The sequence below is a fragment of the Anomaloglossus baeobatrachus genome, chromosome 2 (assembly GCF_048569485.1).
Source record: "Anomaloglossus baeobatrachus isolate aAnoBae1 chromosome 2, aAnoBae1.hap1, whole genome shotgun sequence".
Classification (NCBI taxonomy): Eukaryota; Metazoa; Chordata; class Amphibia; order Anura; family Aromobatidae; genus Anomaloglossus; species Anomaloglossus baeobatrachus.
The window spans coordinates 410,898,362-410,920,014 of NC_134354.1; the positions used below are offsets into that span (position 1 = coordinate 410,898,362).

The window sequence follows — 21,653 nt, forward strand, 5'->3', positions numbered from 1 at the left end:
AACCCACAGCCATAATGTCTGTCAACAAAAATGAGTATACCCCTAAGGGAAAATAGCCAAATTGAGCCCAATTAGCCATTTTACCTCTTTTGACACATTGGGCTACATGTGCAGCAAGCTGCAGTTTTGTTTTCACAGAAAACTGCACCTTTGAGACTTCAAAACTGCACCAAAAGCTGCACCTTGTCCCAGAGAGCCTGGAAATGTAAAAGAAAAAAAAAAAGCTTGTAGTGATGGTGCAGATTCAAAGGCACCCGAGTGCTGAGCCCGGAGAATTCTGCGTATTGCTCAGGATCGGGCACTCGGGAAATAAATAAAGATAAAAGAATAATAAAGAGAGCGCGCGCTCCGAGTCTCCGGCATGGCCTGTAGCTGCTCCCGCGGTCGCTCATTCTTCTTCCGGAGCTGCTCATTAGGCTCATGCATATTCACTGCTTCCCCCGCCCACCGGCGTCTGTGATTGGTTGCAGTTAGACACGCCCCCACACTGAGTGACAGCGTGTCTGACGATTTCAATCAAAGACCCAGACTGCAGGTCTATAAAGTACAGTAAAAATTAATAAATAAATAAATTGGTGTAACACCCCCCCCCGATATTATGCTACACAGCACAGATAAAGCATACGGCTACAGTCTGCAGCCCCCAGCCATACTCCCATGCTCTTATCTTGGCTGTGTATTAAAATAGAAAGAACCGCATGCAGCTTTTTTTTTTTTTTTTAATTATTTAAATAAATAATTTTAAAAAAACAGTCTGTGGTCCCCGAAATTTTGATACCCAGCCAAGATAATACCATTCAGCTGAGAGCTGGTATTCTCAGGCTGGTTAAACTCATAGTTATTGTGAGTCCCCCAGCCTAAAAATAGCAGCCTGCAGCCACCCAGGATCGCTTTATCAGTCACTTTAACAGTACCGGCACTTTACCTTGCTCTTCCCGATTGCCCTACTGTGGCAGCAATCAGGGTAATAAGGGCTTAATGTCAGCCCACAGCTGCCACTAAACCCTAGATTAGCAATGGTAAGTGTCTATAAGACACCCCATCACTAATCTGTAAGTGAAAATAGCAACAAAAGAGGAATAAATATCCTCCAAAAATAAGTATTACTTACAGCAAAGATGGGCTGTAGTGTGTACATCGCCCAGGCCAAAAACGAATACTCTACCAGGATACAGCTAAACCCCCACTAAGTGGAGGCATCACAGGTGCAGGAGGAGCAAATCACACACACACTTCCATGGAATGGAGGGGGTGATTGCTACATGATAAAACTGCACACTGATGGCTTGCATAGAGCACTGTTCACACATGCAGATGCACAGTCACAAGCCCGCAGCCTATTAGGTGATGCCCATACTATTATATCAAGCGGGCTGCCAAGCCGAATCCCACTGTGTACTATGCAGGGACAGAAACTCTAAAATGCAAGGCCTAACAGAAAGGGGCCTGGCTGTATCCTGTACAAAAAAATGAGGTTTTAGTTGGTATTTATTGCCATAAAACGGAAGCCTACAACCCTCGTCACGGAAACCTCATGCTTGTAGGTCCCTACACTAAATATAAAAATAGCAACAAAAACAGGAATCCTGGTAGAGTATTAGTTTTTGGCCTGGGCGATGTACACACTGCAGCCCATCTTTGCTGTAAGTAATCTGTGAGTGAAAACAAATAAACACAAACACCCAAAAAATACTTTATTTCAAATAAAATACAAAAAGCCCACCCTCTTTCACCCTTTTATTAACCCCCAAAACACCCAGGTTCAACGAAATCCACACAAGGTCCCACGGCGATTCCAGCACTGCTACATCTGTATTCACACCGAGCAGCCACAGAACATGACTGCCCGCAGTGAGGTTCAAATGGGAAGCTAAGGATAAAAAAGCGCAGATAGAAACATTTGTGATATGCTGTACATATTGCAGAAATTTTAATATGCCTTACTTCCACACTTCACATTGTATTATTACCAAACTATGTTATCTCGTTAGATAATTTTGGGCACAATTTCAAACCCCATTGGAAAAGTAATCATGAATTCTGTGGTAGGTTTTGGACGTTATATCCTTTTAATGATGTTTCAATAAGTCAATAAATGATCTCCACGATGCTTGTGAGTCCCTTAATTCGCTACATAAAAATATGACAGTTCTATACATTGAATATTCTCCCTCTCTTTAAGGCTGCTTGGCGCCTATACTCAACAGATGTGAGTCGTTCTTACCTCACCGCTACATGGTATTACTATGACAGTATCCTGCCATCTTTCAGGTGAGTTGTACAAGACCATGCAATTTGATGCTGCTATTACAAGAGGGGAATCAGTCTTTGTTTGTCAAATGCCAACATCATGTATATGTATTAAGTCAGCAATTGGAAGGGGGGGGGGGGGGGGTTTACGTAAATTGAAGGGTTCAGGTTTTTTTAACAATTACTTGACAGGATGTTTCACAGGAAGAAAAACCAGCCCTTCCTTTTCTATGTCGTAGCATTGCAAATTGTTTTTTAGACTGTTTATAGAACTATGTAAACTTTATGCTGCTTTAGGATGTGTATTAAAACAGTTACATCCGGTAAGTAAACCGCAAACAAAAAAGGGACATTTATATCATGGCCTTTGAGATAAAAAATGAATGTTGTTATTATTGCTCCACAATAATAATAAAGCTAATACTAACAAACATTGATAATCAGTTTTAAAAAAATCTCCAGGGCTTTAAAGAGTATGTTATACATTAGAGTTTTGTTAGTTGGACTTACTAACCTATATAACACTGGTCAACTACAGTGTGGAAAATAAGTATTTGATACACTGCTGATTTTGCAAGTTTTCCCACCTACAAGGAATGGTGAGGTCTGTAATTTTTATCGTAGGTACAGTTCAACTGTGACAGACAGAATCCCCCCCCCAAATATCCAGGAAATCACATTTTATAATTTTTAAATAATTAATTAGCATTTTATTGTATTAAATAAGTATTTGATGCAATAAAAAAACAGAACTTAATATTTGGTACAGAAACAAACGTTTCCTTTAGTTTTTGACCAAGTTTGCACACTATAGCAGGGATTTTGGCCCACTCCTGCATACAGATCTTCTCTAGATTTTTCAGGTTTGGAGCTGTCTCTTTACCCCAGGAGGCAAGATCTTGCAGCCCTCTACTGAGTAAGATTAACAGTGATCTTGTGTTTCTTCAATTTTCTAATAATTGTGCCAACAGTTGTTGCCTTCTCACCAAACTGCTTGCCTATTGTCCTATAGCTCATTCCAGCATTGTGCAGGTCTACAATTTTGTCCCTGGTGCCCTTAGACAGCTGTCTGGTCTTGACCATGGTGGAGAGGTTGAAGTGTGATTGAGTGTGTGAACAGGTGTATTTTATATAAGTAAGGATTTCAAACAGGTACAATTAATGCAGGTAATGAGTGCAGAGTAGGAGGACTTCTTAATGAAAAAATAACAGGTCTGTGAGAGTCTGAATTCTTGCTGGTTGGTAGGTGATCAAATGCTGTACAGTATATGTGCAATCAAGTGCAAATTAATTATTTAAAAATCATACAATGTGATTTTCTGTATTTTTTTTATTCTGTCACAGTTGAAGTATATGTACGAGAAATATTACAGACCTCTCCATTACTTGTAGGTTGGAAAACTTGCAAAATCTGCAGTGTATCAAATACTTATTTCCCCCACTATATCTAATGTCTACAGGGACCTCCCAACTATAAACTGACAGGAAATGTTGGGGAGAGAAGAAGTGTTGATTTTACAACTCCCAATCCTTTTGTTCCTGCAGTAAATTAGCTACCACCAAAGGTGGCTAGCAGCGGCTTACTTTACCTTCCCATTGAAAACACATGGACACTCACTAAAACACATGGACACAGAAACTAAGCTGACGGCTGCAGCTTTTAGGGACATGACAGGTACCCTTTAAATCTCTTACAAATACTTTAAACATTCAGTGCCAATGCTAAAAACAGCATCACACACTAATTTTTACCATTTGCAATGGGGACCTTATACTGTAGATAAGGGGCAAGTGTCCAATTTGGCTATAATGAAAAAAAAAGCAAGACCAATGCAACATACAACTACAACTGTGCCTCCATTATGTCAAAAAGATAACTTACAAATAGAGATGAGCGAACCCAAGGTTCGGTGTTCATACTGAACTCAGGCTTTACAAAAAAAAAAAAATAGGGTTCGGAGTTCAGGTGCTTTACGTATTAACACCACTTGCGCAGGCTTCGCTGTGCTCGGGTATGCTCCTTCCTCAGCCCAGTGCAAGCCACTTGCATTGTTTGATCGGCTCACACTGGGGGTAACAACAGCGTGATCGGATGTACTGTGCATGAAAAAAAAGAAAAAAACCTTGCCCACCAGCCCCCGGAAGTGATCTGTTTATGGCTGACTGTAGGTGGGAGGAGGACCGAACTGCCCACTTGGTGACTTCCATTGGGGGTTAGATCAAGTCCGGGTCCAGAACCGAACTTTATCTAAAGTCGGTTTGAACCCGCAGAACGGAACTTCCATGGGTTTGCACATCTCTATTTACAAACCTATAACAAAGTTAGCTATGGAGATGATTAAAACCATTTAATATCATGCAGGATGGACAAACAAAGCCTGAGTATTGATTCAAGAGACAACAACAAGGCATAAATAATAAAATTACACATTGTAAAATTAGAATAGCATCAAAAAGTTAATTTATTTCAGTAATTCATTACAAAATGGGAAACACACACAGTCATTACACACAGTGTGATCTATTTCAAGCATTATTTGTTTTAATGTTGATGATTATGGCTTACAGCCAACGAAAACCCAAAAGACATCTTAGAAAATTGGATTATTATATATAAAACTAACTGAAAAAATTATTTTACTGAAAAGTCTGTACAGTAAATGCACTCAATACTTGGTCAGGCCCTTTTGCATAAATTACTGCATCAATACGGTGTGGCATGGAGGCGATCAGCCTGTGGCACTGCTGAGGTGTTATGGAATAATAATAATAAATAATAATAATGGAAGCCCAGGTTGCTTTGATAGAAGCCTTCAGCTCGTCTGCATTGTTAGGTCTGGTGTCTCTCATCTTCCTCTTCACAATACCCCATAGATTCTTAATGGGGTTTAGGTCAGGCGAGTTTGCTGGCCAGTCAAGCACAATGATACTGTGGTTATTAAACCAGGTATTTATACTTTTGGTAGTGTGGACAGGTGCCAAGTCCTACTGGAAAATGAAATTTCCAAAATGCTTGTCGGCGAGGGAATCATGAAGTGCTCTAAAATTCTGTGGTAGATGGCTGTGCTGACTTTGGTCTTGATACAACACAGTGGACCTACACCAGAAGATGACGTAGCTACCCAAACCATCACTGATTGTGGAAACTTCACATTAGACCTTAAGCAGCTTGGATTGTGGCCTCTCCACTCTTCCTCCAGACTCTGGGACCGCGATCTCCAAATGAAATGCAAAATGTACTTTAATCTAAAAATAGCACCTTGGACCACTGAGCAACAGTCCAGTTCTTTTTCTACTTGGCCCAGGTAAGACGCTTCTGGCATTGTCTATTGTCATGAGTGGCTTGACACAAGGAATGAGACAGTTCTAGCCCATGTCCTGAGTACGTCTGTGTGTGGTGGCTCTTGAAGCACTGACTCCAGCAGCAGTCCACTCCTTGTGAATCTCCCCCAAATTTTTAAATGACCTTTTCTTAACAATCCTATCAAGGCTACTGTTATCCCAGTGGCTTCTGCACCTTTTTCTTCCACACTTTTTCCTTCCACTCCACTTTCCATTAATTTGCCTGGATACAGCACTCTGTGAACAGCCAGCTTCTTTAGCAATGACCTTTTGTGACTTACCCTCCTTGTGGAGTGTGTCAATGACTGCCTTCTGGACATCTGTCAAGTCTGCAGTCTTCCCCATGATTGTGTAGCCTACTGAGCCAGACTAAGGAACCCTTTTAAACGCTTAGGAAGCCGTTGCAGGTGTTTTGTGGTAATTATTCTAATTTTCTGAGATAATGACTTTTGGGTTTTCATTGGCTGTAAGCCATAATCATCAACATTAACAGAAATAAACACTTGAAATAGATCACTCTGTGTGTAATGACTCTATATAATATGTTTCCCTCTTTGTATTGAATTACTGATAAAAGTTAACTTTTTGTTATTATTTTAATTTATTCAGATGCACTTGTATACTTAACTTTTGTTATATAACCTTCCCTGTGCAGTAAGTGGAAAAAATGACATTACAGAATAGTGCAGTAGTAAAACAGAGATTGAGTGAAAAATGATAATATAAATATACCAGAAGAGGTGTGGCATATTTCATTTATGCCATGTGGAGGTAGCCAGGGCCATGTTTGTGCACCATTTGCACGATTTCATATGTGTATGACTTTGAAATCTTTGTGAGGTTTTAATAATAACTTTTTTGATACAATGGAGGGGCAGTCTTCTTTACAAGGGGGGCCTCACCTTTTAAAGGTTTTAGAAAACGAGAGGCACTAATGATATGATTATGTCTGCGTTCCTCACCTCCTAATTATCTTGAAAGATGTAACTGCTAATATATATTTAACCCCTTCAGAGAGCTGCTTCTTTTGTTTGATACCTGGCATCGAACGCGAAGCCGAAATGGAGGGGTTAGGCACTGTCAGGGGTCTCCACGATATCACCCAGTCTCCCCTGCTCTGAAAACTGCAGCACCCTCTTTCTGTGCTGGGGAAAGGTAGGGGTCCCTGCCAGTGTTACCAAGCCCAGTGTTCGTCAAAGTGTCCGTCAGGGCAGAGGGGCCTGCAAAAGGGCAGAGCAATGCGTGTGCAAAGCATGAGTGATGTGTGAATGTCACATTAGATACGTTGGTGCAATTTTTAGACTTATTTAATTTATACATGTATGATGTACCTGAACTAAATTGTAGTGATGAATTTATTGTATAATACTGCACAGGTTCAACATATACAAGTAATCATACATTATGGTCCAAATAGAAGAAAAGGCACATAGTCTTTGGAGATTTCTACATCAATACTATTCTTTCAATAGGTAATGTGCCCTAGGTGGTATGTCCTTGTAAATGTTAAAACCTGTCTTACACTATATGGACAAAACTAGTGGAACACATCTCTAAATCGTTAAATTCAGGTTTTTCATTCATTGCTATTGCTAAAGATATATAGAACCTAGCCACGAGCTATACATTCTGCCTTTATAAACATTTTTAAATACTGGGTCACTCTAAAGAGCTCACAGAATTCAGTACCTCCTCCAGTTAGGCAGTGGAGAGCCAGCTGTCAATCATCATGACGTCCGTGGTCCCACCCCGTCTACACAGCAGAGTGGATGAGAAGCCGCCACTCTGTTGATGGGACATCACCAGAAGCAGCTGAATCACAAGCAGCAGAGATGATCTCTATCCACTCTGTGTTGGAGAAGAATGGCAACACTCAACACAGGCAGGTAGTTAGCCCTTAAGCACATCTTTTTTTTTTTTTTTAAGTCCTGGATATACCCTTTAACATAAGCACAAAAACTGTGTATCGGTAACTCCATGGCCTGGGTTTCCAGGTCTGAGTAGCATGCAAGCCTGACTGACATCACTTAGCAGAATTCCATAATATTGTGTGCTTCCAGTTTTGGGGAAACAATTTTGTGGGAAGGCCTTTTTTTCTGTTCCAACATGACTGTACACAAAGCAAGGTCCATAAAAACATGGTTGGTGAGTTTGGTGAGGAAAAACATGATGGCCACACACAGCCTTGACCTCAAACATTTTGAACTCCATTGGAATTAACTAGAATGGAGATTATGAGTCAGGCCCTTTTATTCAACATCAGTGTCAGACCCCACAAATGCTCTTCAAGATGAACGGACAGAAATTCCCTCAGATGCATCCCAGAATCTTGTAGAAAATCTTCCAGAAAGAAAGAACGTGTTGTAGCTGCAAAGGGGAAACGAATCAGCCGATGTAATGTGTAGGTGTCCCTATACTTTTGTCCGTGTAGTGTATTAGGTACACATGTAGGATAAGTGTAGCTATTCTATCTGAAATGTATACACATCATACTGTATATACCACAGCTTAGTTAAGATGTGGATAATCTACATTGTGAAGTGCATGTGATGGGCATTGCATATACCTGCACACATCCTTGCCAGCCCCTCTGACTCTGAAGTGTTTCTTGTCCCCCGTGTTTGTTTGTAACTGTCGGTATCATTTTTGTGAATGTCACTATTTTTTCCTAACTATCATCACTAATTTCACTTTTCAACCCCTGTTTTTTCACCTTCAATAGTGGATTTCAGGGCACGACTTTTCTCTTTCTAGGCCGCTATTCTTTTTGATATCTGTATGACCATCATTTGACTTATATCAGCAGGATCCCTCCTATCCACCATACTTTGTATCAGGCTCGTAGGTTCAGGAAACCAGCACTGTTGGGATTGCAATGTTATAATGTAGCTTTGCATTGGTATCGGGTGTTTGCGTATTTCTCACGTGTCCCCGAAAGTAACTGTTTATGATCCGAACTGGTGCTTTACGTATAAATCATACTACCCTCAATTATCTTCATTTGTCAGACTGGACTATGTGTAACAGTAATCCATGGCCTCTTTACAGTAATAAGCGGAGTTTCTTTCGCCTGTACGCTGGCTGGAAGCCCAGGTATTTACCTATTGGAATGGGATGATCTGCATGTGTGTGTCTGAATTGTGCAGAGAGTAGTCCAGCCTGCTTTACCAAAAGAACAAGTCTCCCAGACTTGGAAAGGGTATTCCCCTGAGCGTTTCTGTGTATAAGGATAAACAGTGCATGAGACGACATGATGGAGACTCATAAACATTTACATACTCCAAGCTGCAGGACTGGTTCTTCCAGTGTTTTGGAAGATGAAGAATGCCTGTCTAAAATGTGCAGAAACATCGTTTGTATCCGTAGTATTCTACTTGATCATGTCTATTATTCATTCCTGTGCTGAGCTGGTTATGTAGAGGTGGATTGAGTGTCTCTTATTCTTAAGGAGATGTCAATCCATTTATCCTCATACACAGCCACCTTTATTTTAGGGCTCGCTCACACGAGCATTTACATCGGACGAGTGCTATGTGATGTTTTATCGAATAGCACTCACTCCAATATTAGGCTATGGGGCAGTGCCAACCAGTGTATTTTTTCTCATGCCAATTCAGCATGAGAGAAAAAATTGTGTTATGGTGCGATTGGCAGCGTATATTGAATCACGCGCACCCACTCAAGTCTATGGGTGCGTGTAAAACAACGGGCTGCACTTGGTTGTCATCTGAGTTCAGTCCAATTCATGCAAAAATAGACAATGCAGAAGATTGAGACATTAAGTTCTCCGTCTTCTCCGCTCCTGTGATCTGATCCTCACATGTGAGACAATCAGAGAACAGTACAATGACACTCGGCACATGTTCGCAGCAGAGTGGGAGCCGATTGTCATTAGCACAATGCATCCAATTCTCTCAGAAGAGAGAATCATCGCTCGTGTGAGTGCAGCCTGAGTCTTATTGTAGTTGATTGCATTGCCCGAAATAATGGTATATATATTAATTAAACCCTTTGAGGGCCAGCCCATAAACAACAGATGTGAAAGTTAAACCTTACTCATACTAGTCAATTTTGCTGGCCCACAAAGGGTATAAATTAGTGAGGATCCTGATACATTTCTTAAACCCCTTTACTGCCATGAAAACATACAAAGCTCACATGGCAGACAAGGACTTAAGAGTGTCGTTAAGATGTGTTTGCATGCAGATGATTTCCAAGGATCGCTGTAGAGGAATGTGGTGTGAAGGCCCGCAGTAGAGGAATGAGGTGTGTAGTATCGCCTGTCTTAGCAGCATGTGGTTCTGAGCTGTGTTGTGACGAGCTCCGAGAGGATAACTCCAGGAGAAATGGGTGCCGTATTCCAGGTGCTTTATAATTAAGTGGGGTGGCTGGTGAAATGGAATGTGGGGAGTCTAATGGCTTATTAGGCAGCTCTTAGCATGAATACTCAACATGGTGGGGGAAAAAGTTTCAATTTTAGCATATATGTCTCTTTACTATGTATTTTCTATACATTCTACATTAGCATACTCCATTCTGTGAAGTAGGTATACACATTTTTGTTGCATGACTCTAGAAACGTTATTGGAACTTTTTTCACCATGTTGACTGGTTTTATTTCATATATGGTAGTTCAATAATGCATGGTTTCCTGATCATTAGAAGGGATGATTTAGGGATTCCATTTCTAGCAGTAATCTTAGAGATAATTCCCTTGTTATAGAAATTACTCCCTCACAGACAGAACAGATTATATGTTATTGTCTCCTCAACTTGTCTCCCTCCCACTTCATTCACTTTCTTCTCTACCCCTCTCAAACCCTTCTAGTTTCCTATATATACCTTTCCCTTACCTGCTCTGTTATATGTTTTTCTACTTTATTAATCTCATTGCTTGTGTTTTCTGCTCTTGTCAATCCCAGTAATAAGGCAGGATTAAAGGATCGCCTACGTGGAGGTGGTGCCCCCAAACAGAGCACACGCAGTAAGCAGTACTTGGCTCCACCAGAGCGGACATCTCCTGGGCCAGACCTGACTTCAGAAACTCCCAGTCCTACCAAAGTGCAGAAAAGTTGGAGCTTTAATGATCGCACAAGATTTCGGGCATCATTGCGACTTAAACCAAAGCCCCAAGCAGACGGTCAGTGCAGAAACATTAAAGGGATTGTCTATTTTATCTTTATTTTAGCAAATATGTTTGCCACATTATTTTGTTGCGCTCACTAATATGCATATGTCAGGTTCTTCTCTTGCATTTGTTAGTGCAGCTTTCCTCACAGACAGCTCCTTTGTTATCAAAATGGTTGCAGATGGTGGGGCATGTGACCGGACCTGTCCATCACCCTCCTCTAACTGGATAATAGCTTTTTCGTGTAAAATGTTTTAAGTTGGAGTAGATTGATGGACTTTTACTTCTACCTAATGCAGACATTTGGGATATGTGTCCTCCTCTAAACCCATCATCTTCTGATATTCCTATGAGGCTGCTGAGCTCGAGATTGAAGACAACAGCCAGTCTGTACATCGCAGTCTGCACATGGACCACGTTTCACAAGTGTCTGGATTTGGCTTTGTACCACAATTACATTTCTGTAGTTGCCATAAAATCTTCTTCTTAACACATTTTGTTAAAGTAAAAATTACAGGTTCAACCTAGTCTGAAATGTTTTTGGACTTCTACCCTGTAATTCAGCTAAAGAACTTTACAGTAAATCACTCTGCAGCAAGACTGATTTTGGGGAATTCAGTTAGGGCTAATGCAGCAAAATGGTGGCCAGCCGACTGTCACATTGCTGGATTTGTGTAGCCTGGGAATGGGTTAAAAAAATCATTCTTACCTTGTCCCCCACCTGTTTCTGCTGCCGGTGATTGCCACCAAATTTCTGTTTGCTTCTTAGGGCCCCGTTCCAGTGTCCTTTTCACTGTTCACTGCTGCTTCCAGCTCCATCTAGGCCTCAATGTGTGTTCTGACATCATGGCATGCGTTACCCACACAGAAATATCGGGTTTTGTACATCATAGTGTCAGAATATATGTTAAGCCTAGTCAGCACCAGCAAAAAGTGAAGAGTAGATGTGGCCCCAATTTGTTTATTATGCTTTGTACTTGTGAGATTTTAGAGCATAATAAATGGTAATCGGGGCTCCTTATATTAATTAAACTTGAATTTCGTGACCGATTTTAAGTGAATCTGTCAAATTTGAATTATGGCAGATTCGCTAATTCCTACAAGATTATTTCTAGGGATGATCGAATATCACAAATATTCGGCAATATTCGGCTTTGCGAATATCTGACGAATAGGTCGCCGCTATGCGAATATTCGATGCGCAATGTAAGTCTATGGGAAGCCCGAATAGTTGCTATTCGGCAACTATTCGGGTTTCCCATAGACTTACATTGCACATCGAATATTCGCAAATAGTCGAATAGCGGCGACCTATTCGGCGAATATTTGAGGTATTCGATCATCCCTAATTATTACCCTAAGTATACTATAGAATGGTGTAATGTGTTTTCATCTCAGTTAAAGCGTTTCCACAGAATCCACTATAAATTTCTGATCAATATGAGCCCCACCTTTTGGATCCACATCTCCAAAACGAGGCCCCATCCCGCCCTGCCATAATGGAGAGCAGGTTGAAGATGCATAGCTCTCTCCATTTACTTCTAAGGGCAATAGAATAGATGAGCACTTGTGGATGTGCATAAATGTCTGAGATTAGAATAACTTTTCATGTTAATTAAAAAAAGGAAATGCAAACTAAAATTGTTTAGTGATGTCAGTGTCGCTTTCTCCCAGCAGAGGGCGCAGGAGATGAGATGAATGATGAGAAGAGACTTCCCAGTGATCTCACCATGGAAGACATCATGCCAACTGTAAAGACATTGATCAGAGCCTTTAGGTAATTTACTGCACTGAAAGATGTTAGAAATAATAAACATGTATAATATATGTTCCCAGCACACATTTAGGTACAATATATGCTGTAGATTATCAAAAGTATGATATGTCTGTTAAGTAAAGTGAACTTATCAGGCCCCCTAAACTGCCCCATGACCTTTTATACCTTTTTGGAGATATTCCAGTAATATGGTCATTTTATGGAGTTGCATATATTGGAGCAAAATAAACTTGTCTACAGCACCTTGCTGTATGCTAATGTACCAGTGGCAGTGGTGTCAATAGAAATCCTCTATTCATAGAAAATAGATTTTATTAAGCTTTATTCTTAAAAATGTAATGACGATACAATAAGAACAGTCCACAATAGAGGAATTCCGGATACACGGGGATTGGTAATAAGTAATAATTACATTGGTAGTATCAAATATAAACAATAGCCATTATCTCATTGACACCAAAAATAAATATGATATAATTCATGTGAGGAAACAGCTGAATTCATAGAAAATACCTGTGTGAATAAAGTCCACTTTTTTCACTGATTTCCTTTGTACAGCTTTCCCTTGCACCACGCGTTGATTGATAAGTCTCTTCCATGTGTACATAAGTATATACCTGTCAGTCACCGGGAGCAGCTCAGGGACAAGCTTCTCACTGTATCGTTAGTCTTCAAACTGTATTTTCTCTGAAAGCGTTTAAAAAAAAATATACATGACTTTAGTCTTGCACCTAGGCTCTGATTTATGCAGCCTAGGGTTCGAGCAGCATGAATCATATGACAGGTTACCTTTATGCCGAGGGCAAATATAATGATAATTTTTAATACATCAGAAGTCTGAATATTATGAAAGTAATCAAATGTAAAATAAAAGCATAAATGACACCACATATACGTTCTAACTATGCACCCTTCATTAGGGTGGTTTCTCACATAATGGCTACAGCAGAGTATGAGCTTTTTTCACACTACACCGTTTTGTGACAAAATCATATGTTGGCACAGTCTTGCTATGGCCGCTATATGTTAACCCACCCTTGAATTGCTCTGCACACTAATTATTGTTATCTGGCATCATGTGTGTGTAAGGGTGGTGGACTATGACTATCATGTTCCTACTCCTGAAGACACCAACCTCATTGTTGTGTTGTCATGTAGTGTAAGTGAATGATGTCTTATGTCCTTTCTAAATATAGTGTAATGTGATTTGTTATGTATAACAATGTGTTCCTGAGTAATGTATGGTATAGCAATTGTTTAGGAAGTCATCGGACTTTAGGATAAGTAATAGTAAGTGTTGGGACTTGACCACCATTGGAGGGGTTAGTTTATAGGGTAAGAGATAGTTCATTCTAGAAGGGCAGTTAAGATCTAGTGAGCCAAAGTGTAGTCTGTAGTTCATGAAGGTCGCATACACCGGTTGATTTGTTGCAGCAAAGAGAATGAAGGAGAATGAGACGAGATAGCGTGATCCTCCAGTGTTAACTGAGACATGGAGCGAGAACGACCTGAGAGCCAGAGACCATATGCAACAGCCAACAACTAGATGAACCTGCCTCTGAAGCCCAAGTCATAATGTCATTGTAGCAACATCACTTTAGTTAGCAATATTATATTGTGTGTACTGTATATCACATACAAAATTAGTATTTGTGACATCTATTAACTGGTATATGTTTTAAAGACCTCTTGAGCAATTCAGTGAGAAAATAGGATGTGCACATTTTTAATTTTTCCTAATCTATTCCCTAAGTGTGTGAATAAAATACAAGTTATACTGAATCTTTTCCAAAACACTTTATATCATTCGGCTCAGCTTCTACTTCTTTAAACTATGTTGTCCACAGATTGGACTGCACATACAATGTAACAGGTTCCCACACACCTTAGACTAACTTCAGCTGATATCAGCAGGTCCTGCCAATGGTTCAATGTGTATGGGGACCTCCCAACTACCCTATCCCCCACAGTTAATGTTGAGGAGGAAAGGATCCGGCATGTCCAGTTACAGCCTTAGGCGTCTCCGGTGTCTGGGGGAGTCAGGGGAGATTGCTGTCAGCTGAATGAACGGTAGAACAACCATTTGGCCAACAGCTTTATAGTAGTAGTAGATTAACAACTCTTGTATGCATACTACAAATGTTGCCATGTGGTGTATTCTATTTGATGCATGTCAATTCTTAAGGTTTCAAATATTGAGATTCACTTTCAGGGAAAGTTGTGTCAAAATACATAACAGATTTTTTTTTCACCTTTTATGTCCAAATTCTGGTATGCGAGGATGTAACCTAATAAGCAAGAGTACGTTAACCAAAAAATGAACTGACTCTTGAGCCCCATTAAGAAGTAACTATATGGTAATAATATGGTTTCTAGTTGTTACAGACCTATATGTCTTAAAAGCTACTGAATTTCCCATTGTACACTACTTTTTTTCTCTTATGTGAAATCAAAAGATTTCTGTGGCATTAACAGTGCCCGGTATGCATTCCTGAGAATGCACTTCATGCCTTGAATCACAGCTTTAGTTTTCTAAACAGAAGGGTTACCTATTACCAGCACATATCCACTACTGCAAGCTACACTTATTCCTAAATCATCTCTCACACTAAAAAATTAAACATTTTCATTAAAAGCACAAGACCCAACCCCTTTCTGTTCCACAAAAACTGCTAACATGTTACAAATCATGCAAATCATCCACACCTCATTCCAAATTATTATGCAAATTTGATTTAAGTGACATAAAGATTACATTTTTTGTTTTTCAAATAAATTTATGGATGGTTTTGTGTCTCAGGGCTCTTTGGATCAGTGAAATGATCCTCAAACACCTGTGATAATTAGTTTGCCAGGTGAATCCAATTAAAGAAAAACATGGATGTTCCACATTATTACGCAAGCTACAGGTTTTTAGCAATGTGGGAAAGAGAAATAATCTATTTGCTGCTGAAAAATGAAAATAGTGCAATGCCTTCGACAAGATATGAAAATGATAGATATTTCTCGAAAACGGAAGCATGATCATCTTATTGTGAAGACATTTGTGGCTAATACACAACACAGATGGGTTCATACAGATAAAAGAATAATGAGGAAGGTTTCTGCCAAACAAATTCATCTCATTGAGAGCACCTGCTAAAATACCATTACAATGCTGCTGGTGCGTCTGGATCCTCCAGAGACTTTCAGTTGTGCATAAACCACTAAGAAGTACTTACAAGCAGAAATGGTTTTAGTGGGCATAGACACAATCAAAGACTTTAAAACAGACTTCTCTACTGATAAGTGCCGTGCAACCCTGGATGGTCCAAATGGATAGAGTGGTGGATGGTTGTCCCAAATCCTAACCAGGCTGTAACGTCAGCAAGGAGGTGGTGGAGTCATGTTTTGGACCGTAATCATGGTGAGAGAGCTGGTAGACCCCTTTAGGGACCCTGAAGGTGTGAAAATGACACTGGCAAAGAATATACAGTTTCTGACTGACAACTTTCTTCCATGGTACAAAAAGAAGAATCCAACCATCCTTAGCCAAATCATCTTCATGCATGACATTGCACCATCTCATGCAGAAAAGGATCATTCTGAGTCATTGTCTGCTATGAGCAAAAAAGGACATTGACTCACAGTGTGGTCACTAGCCTCCATCAACCCTTTTGAGAACCTTTGGAGTATCATCAAGCAAAAGATCTATGAGGGTGGGAGGCAGTTCACATCAAACAGCAGGTCTGGGAGGCTATTATGTCATCCTGCAAAGAAATTCAATCAGAAATAATCTAAAAACTCACAAGTTCAATGGATGCAAGAATTGTAAATGTGATACCAAAGAAGGGTTCCTATGTTAACATGTAACTTGGCCTGTTTAGATGCTTTTGATTGAAAAATCTTTTGATTTCAGTAAATTTAACTTCTTAAGGGAAATTGGTCAGCAAGTTTTTGCTATGTAATGTAAGACAGTATGCTGTAAGGGTTAACACAGAGAATTCAGCAATAATATAATAATTAATTCCATATCGCTTTACATACATCAGAGTACCCAGGGTAAACAAGGGGAGAACATACAAACTCCTTGCAGATGATTTTAACCCATTACCCCAGCACTGCAAAACTACAGTGCTAACCACTGTGCCACCCGTGCCTGTCTTGTCAAGGTTTGTGGTATTGTTTATTTGCAATGTTTGTTTTACCAGCCTGACCTTATGATAGCTGTAACCAGCTGGCTCCGACATGCCCCATCCTCTGATTGGCACCTCAGTGTCAATGTATAATGTCTATAAAAAGCCTGGCATGAGTGGTGGCAGCTCTCTCAGTCATGCTACATGCTAAATCTAACAACTTTGATTTTGTCAGAACCGCTGCACCCTGTAATTTAAGTGATACATCATTGGATTCAAAGTCTTTTTGCCTACATAATGTCTCTGAGGTAGCAAAAACCAGCTGACAGATTCCCTATCATGCTGCAAATTCAATGAATGACCATTTTCAATTTTTTACAACTTATAAAGGGTTTGCAAACACTGTTGTGCATAATAATTTGGAACAGTGCATTTTGAGGGCCTTTTTTTAGTGTTATTTTTTAAATTTGATTTATATTTTTAACGGTTGATGATTTGAACATTAAACTGACTCATTGCAACGACTATTTAGGAAAATCAGAGAAAACTGGCATTTGCATAATAATTTGGAACGCAGTATCAGCCTCACCAGATCAATATGTGTTATAATTGTCATTGTTTTATATCTTTCTAATTTAGAATCCTGAAGTTCCTTGTAGCGAAGAGAAAGTTTAAGGAGACTCTTCGTCCATATGATGTGAAGGATGTCATTGAGCAATACTCCGCAGGCCACCTAGACATGCTTGGACGAATAAAGAGTTTGCAGTGCCGGTCAGTGGTGCATTGTAGAATTTCTGATCTAGAATACGTTCTGCAAGGAGTGAAAACTAGAGATGGGTGAACTATTCGTGTTTGAATAATGCTTACCGAATACCGGGTACTATTCCAGTATTCGTGACAACATGAAAAATGCTCAGGTTCCCCACTGACTTGAATTAGGTTTGTTATTTGTGATGAATACTGGAATATTACTTTGGGATTTGTTACAAATAATCCGAGCATGAATAGTTACTGTTCACTCATCACTAGTGAAAACATCTTCCAACTCCTACATTTAAATATTGTACTGTCATAAAAGTTAGCATTGCATTAGTTTACACATTTCAACTTCATCCTTCCTATAAACCTAGTTTCCCATGTTTCCATTCATATAACCTTTATAAATCCGCATGATGTATTGATTTTTCTTGCAGTGTGGACCAAATTGTAGGCCGGGGGCCTATTCCTTTGGAAAAGAAGCCACGGGAGAAAGGGGAGAAACTTCCTCAAATTGGATCTGAAGCAGATGCTGCTGATGAAATGAGCATGATGGGAAGAGTTGTAAAGGTAGAGCGACAGGTGAGTGATTCCAACCTTCATCATTCAGCACTCAGACATTGTGGGAGAAGGAACTGTGTTATTCAGGCATAGAAGAAGAAAGGATGAAAATCTTAATCATGGAATGCATTCCATGATTAAGACCTTAACAGGTTGAAACGCGTAGGAAAGATCCTGTGTCCTGTTTCTTTGTGCCTCTTTTGTATTTATCGATGGATGTTTTTATGGATCTAATAAAGAGAATTTACTTTTAAATATTTCTCAATCCTCCTGGAGACGCTGGATATCTTTCTGATCCTTGTATGTACCTCCCCATCACGGCCCCATCCTGGTGTATGGCCCCATCCTGGTATAAATGGCCCCATCATGTGCCCATCGTGGTTTATATGTTCCCATCATTGCGCCATCCTGGTATATGTCCCAATCCTGGTACATATGGCCTCATCATAGTATTTATGGCTCCATCCTGGTACCATCATATCCCCATCCTGGTATATATAGCATCTTCATGTCCCCATCCTCGTATATGGCCTCATCATGTCCCATCTTTGTATATATGGCCTCATGTCTCCATCCTGGTATATAGCCCCATACTGGTATATGTCCCAACATGTGACCATCCTGGTATATGTCCCGATTCTGGTATATACCCCCATCCGGGTATATGTCCCTATCTTGGCCGTATCCTTGTATATAGCCTCATCCTGGTATATAGCCCCATCCTGGAATATGTCTGCATCCTAGTAACTATGATGCCCCAGTGTGCCGCACACAGTAAAAAAACCCTAAACTATTACACTCACCTTCCCGCCACTACAGTGGTGTCCTCCTCCAGCGCTGGCATGCTGACAACTGACCAGCTTGTAAGTGGCGCAGTGCATGACATCACTTACAGTGCTGTCAGTCAACTATCTCAGAATATTCCCTGCTCCCCATGCCCAGGATTTTGGGTGTGGGGAGCAGTGAATATCCATAGCCTTAATTGGCGGCCGGCACATCGCAGTGCAGGGACCTGACAGGTCTCTGTGCTGCGATGTATTTCAGCTAGATGCGCGGCCTCGGATACACATCCAGCTGAAACAGGTGCTGGAGTTGGCGGGCCCCCTGTACCCCCAGGCCCAGTCGTGATCGCTGCAACCTCGATTTTTATGCCCCTTACAGCTACTGCCTCTTGCCATTGTGTGATATTTTAATAGTAACAGCCTCCCAATATGTTATCTTCTTTTTATTAGTCCGTTCACCAAGCTGTTTTGTGCTGTGTTCTTTGCTGCGTTGTGTCCGGGCCCGTAGCCTGTTGTAGCATCCATCATCCGCGTCATCATAACATGGAGGATTACAGGAAGAACACAGAACCCAAAATGCCAAAGAGGTCATACAATCCAGTATCAGCACCCGCCTGATGTTTGCTCTGAACAGTCCACCCCCCCCCCGCCGCCACAGTACATGCTTACAGCTGTTGTACACTTCAACATGGGAACCTATACAGATACAAGTTGCAGGAAACAGAATAACAAAAGAATTGTGTAGCTATAATCTTCCTTTATGAGAAGCATGTAATGGAATAGATAAAATGTAAACTACTTGCATGCTTTCCAGAAGCCTGTCGCAGGACAGTTAACCTTAGGAAAAGATATGTGTTCTCATGATTTGTGTTTGAAGGCTAACATTGCGATATTAAATACTAGGTAATGTGCACTGTTCTCTGTAAACAATGGCAAGAAAATAGAGTGCCGCACATTAAACGACAGCAGTTGAGATTAATGGTTTGGTAAAATCTACACTATGTGTGATGAAAGTGTTTAAATACAAAGCAGCTAACATTATTGGAATTACATGAAGCAGCTCCAGGTGAAGGAGCCAGATATGTACCGCGGAGCTGCAAGCATTTCATTGTTAGAGCAGATCAGTGGAAAACAGATACTCCATAGCTATGCAACAGCAGCATTTCATAAGAGACATTTTTTCACAAGAAATCGATTTTCCCAAGGTGTTCTAAATGTGGATGTTTTTAAGAAAAAGATTAACTCTTTAAGAACCAACTGGTCTATTTTCAGCCTTTAAAGGGATTCTGTCATGTAAAAAAACACTATTAACCTGCAGATATGGGGTTAATCTGCAGGTTAATAGCATTCTGAAGCTTTCTGGCGCCCGGACTGAGAGTCCCATTGCCGAGAGGAAATGAACTTTAGTCCCGCTGCCAGGAGGAAATTAACCTTTTACCTCCTGACAGCCACGGGCTTTTTATCATAGAGGCGCAATAAGCGCATTTCAGTCTCCGCTCAGTCCATAGTGAGCAGGGCAGTAACTGCACCCCCAACACTGACTGATAGATGGCTGTAATCTTGAGCCGCCTGTCAGTGAGTGCTGGTCGTGGTTACATCTGCTGCTCACGAGTGCAAGTGTAATTATCGAGGCCGCGCCCCTCTAGTTGGATTCTGCCTGGAAGTATACTTACGGATACATGACTGCTCTAACACCAGCGAATCCTCACAGTGTGTACAATGATGATATCTATATATATAAGAGCAATCGTGATTACTCGTTAATCCTGCCCCCCACACATTACCCCCACACAGGCCCACACGTGACCCCCCCATCCAAACGCGGCTCCACCCACATGCGGCTCCGCGCCCACACATTGCGGCTCCGCCCACGCGCTGCTCCGCCCACGCCACAAGGCTCTGCTCACCGCATATTACCACACGAGGCTCGCTCCCCACACATTACCACACGAGGCTCCACCCCCCATACATTACCAGATGAGGCTCCGCCCTCGCACATTACCACATCCGGCACTTCCTTTGTATGTTATTCAACCACTTCAACTAAGGTAAACGTACATTTAATTGCATCCGCATTCTCCCAAATAAAATGAGCCAAGAAGAGTTGCCAGGTCCATTTCACAGGCCGCAGGAAAATCCTGACAACGATGCAATTGCTGCTCGACAACAACAATATCGACAAAATCATAGGATTGCTTATCAACAATGAACACCTGAGCAGATTGATAAGGACAAAGAGAGATATCACAAGGTTTATATCAACCGAGCGACAGAAAGAAGGGAAGCTGATACATATACCCAGCGAAGAATGAACGTGACACCTGCGGAAGTTGAAAACAACAATGCTCGTCGACGTAAACTACCACCACCTTCGAGGTATGCAACAAGAAATCCAGAGAACATACCCAGTGAAAACCATGTGGGAAAGAGAGATGTTACGTGGAGTGATTGCATCTCACTTTTGGAAAGAAAAATTACACAGTGCAAAGTTTGCGTCATGCTGCATAAGTGGTACCATACACTTACGTGAATTAAATGAATATCCTTAGCAGTGTCAAGCGTGGTTCACTGAAGATACGAACGAGGCAACATTTTTTAGAAAGAACATCAGAAAGTACAATACTGCTCTTGCCTTTGCATCCTTTGGATTTCAGTCAATGAAATTTTCCGGTGGCCCACCCGTTTTAGTTATTCACGGACCAGTGTACTACCGTACATCAACTTCTCTGAGGTAAAAGACCAGAATACAATTAAATGTACATTTTTAATTCATTCCTGCTCTTTTTTAATAATTTAAAATATATTTGTGCTTTCTTTAGATCTGGCTAGATCTTTCTCAGGCTTTCAAGATGATGAAGGATTTGATTGATCAGCGTGGCTACGACCAGCATAAAAATCGAAATGTGGATAACAAAGGATAGACAATACGACCCTCGCCGATA

General features: G+C 40.7%; 1 protein-coding gene across 2 annotated transcripts in view; it reads left to right on the forward strand.

Annotated features, from left to right (window-relative positions):
* KCNQ4 (potassium voltage-gated channel subfamily Q member 4) overlaps positions 1-21,653 on the forward strand; it is a 327,569-nt gene that overhangs the window by 289,336 nt on the left and 16,580 nt on the right. The window contains exons 8-13 of one of the 2 annotated variants that reach the window (XM_075336124.1): positions 2,183-2,271; positions 6,607-6,747; positions 10,515-10,732; positions 12,398-12,497; positions 17,252-17,383; positions 17,806-17,950. In XM_075336124.1, coding sequence (XP_075192239.1) covers positions 2,183-2,271; positions 6,607-6,747; positions 10,515-10,732; positions 12,398-12,497; positions 17,252-17,383; positions 17,806-17,950 — 825 coding nt within the window. Of the gene's footprint in view, positions 1-2,182; positions 2,272-6,606; positions 6,748-8,640; positions 8,686-10,514; positions 10,733-12,397; positions 12,498-17,251; positions 17,384-17,805; positions 17,951-21,653 lie in introns of both variants that reach the window. The other variant, XM_075336126.1, reaches the window with a different exon arrangement.